Here is a 1,573-nt window from a genome sequence, read left to right as displayed (position 1 = left end):
ACACACACACACACACACACGTCCTCATGACGGACACTCAAACACACTCACGCACATACACGCTCACGCACGCACACACACACAACAACGACAGCAATAACAACAAAAACAACAGCCACAACAACAACAACAACAACAACCTTAACACAAGAGCCGTAAAACTCTCACTAAAACAAGTAATCCCCCTTCTCTCTCGACAGGCGGTTCTCCCCAGCCACCTCGTATTACGTCAGCAGTGGCCATCAGCCCCACAGAGGTGGAAGTCCTGTGGACACAAGCCGAGCCCACTAACCCTGTGCTCACCACAGCCATCTACTTCACAGATCACGGTCAGTAACCTCTTTATCCTTGGAAAGCTGCTCATGGATGGTCGGCCGGCGCTCTGGTCTGGTTTAATTGCCCCTTCTTTCCTGTCAAACATCTACCTTCATTATCTCTCCTCCTTCTGTTCTGTGTTATGTTGCTCTGCGGTAACTCGTCTAATCTTCGGCCCTTATATAATCTAATTGTCTTGTACGTGACGTAAAATCCTTTCTAAATCTGAAACCAAACGAGTTGCTAATTTGTTCTACACCCAGATAGCAAAATATTTTCAGGAGAGAGCAAAAGCTATTTCAATTCTTTTACAAATATTTAGAATTTTGTTCTTTGTATTTAAATATTATACAATTTGCGGGAGTTCTGGTTAACACTAAGTCGTGTTTAAAGGACTGTTATTTGTGTTTCATAAGTTCCAAAGACTGTTGTCTATGATGTGATGTAGCGGCTGTGCCCCTGGCCGTTGCACGCACAAGATGTGGGTTCCATTCCCATATCAGGAATTTTTTTTTTAAATTAATTTTTTTTTTCACAACGTCTGTCTTTTTGGGGTGCTGTATCCCATTTATCCTAGTTTGACTCTAGCAGGCAGGGTCAATGCAGCCCGCCTCCACATATTATGTCAAAATTCTGTCCTGGGAGGCTTAACCCATTTCCTCTGATAATTTCCACCAACCGCAGTGAGTTTGCTGTATACATTCTGTTCTCTATGTTTTACTATGGGTGCAGTTTGTGTTGACGTTACCAGACTGGCGCCTGTGGTGTAGCGATTAGGCGCTTTGCCGTCGTAGGTTGATAACCTTAGTTCGATTCTTATGAGAGGAGAATTTGTATCGAATGTCTCGGTCTTCTGCTTGGGCGTTGTAATCCTCTAGTCCCGGCCAGGTTGGCCGTGAGACACCTATCGAAGCTCTCTTCCTAAAGCGGGTTGTTGAAGGGCGCCATTGGTAGGCCATACTCCTTTACTTACCCGCTGTTGTTTCTGTCTCTCCGTGGTTTGCTTCACCTTTTTTGTCAAACATCTATCGTCTTTATCTCTCCTCCTTCTTTTTTATGATTGTTACTCTCTTGTAACCTTTCTAAAATTTGACGCTTATATGACCTTATTGTGTTGCAAGTGCCGTAAAACTTACTTTTACTAAAACTAAAACTGTCTGTCCGTCTTACTTTTTCCCAGTACTAAATGACCATTATTGTTGCGATGTGCTTATTCTGTTTACTCAAACAAACAAACAAAAAAAAAACAAGCAAAAGG

General features: G+C 42.8%; 1 protein-coding gene across 1 annotated transcript in view; it reads left to right on the top strand.

Moving 5' to 3' along the window:
- LOC101864702 overlaps positions 1-1,573 on the top strand; it is a gene marked incomplete in the record, with an annotated part of 31,662 nt that overhangs the window by 23,934 nt on the left and 6,155 nt on the right. Inside the window, 1 exon segment of the mRNA XM_013086139.2 lies at positions 201-329. Coding sequence (XP_012941593.2) covers positions 201-329 — 129 coding nt within the window.

The sequence above is a fragment of the Aplysia californica genome, unplaced genomic scaffold (genome assembly GCF_000002075.1).
Source record: "Aplysia californica isolate F4 #8 unplaced genomic scaffold, AplCal3.0 scaffold00439, whole genome shotgun sequence".
Classification (NCBI taxonomy): Eukaryota; Metazoa; Mollusca; class Gastropoda; order Aplysiida; family Aplysiidae; genus Aplysia; species Aplysia californica.
This window is presented reverse-complemented; position numbering and strand designations above follow the sequence as displayed.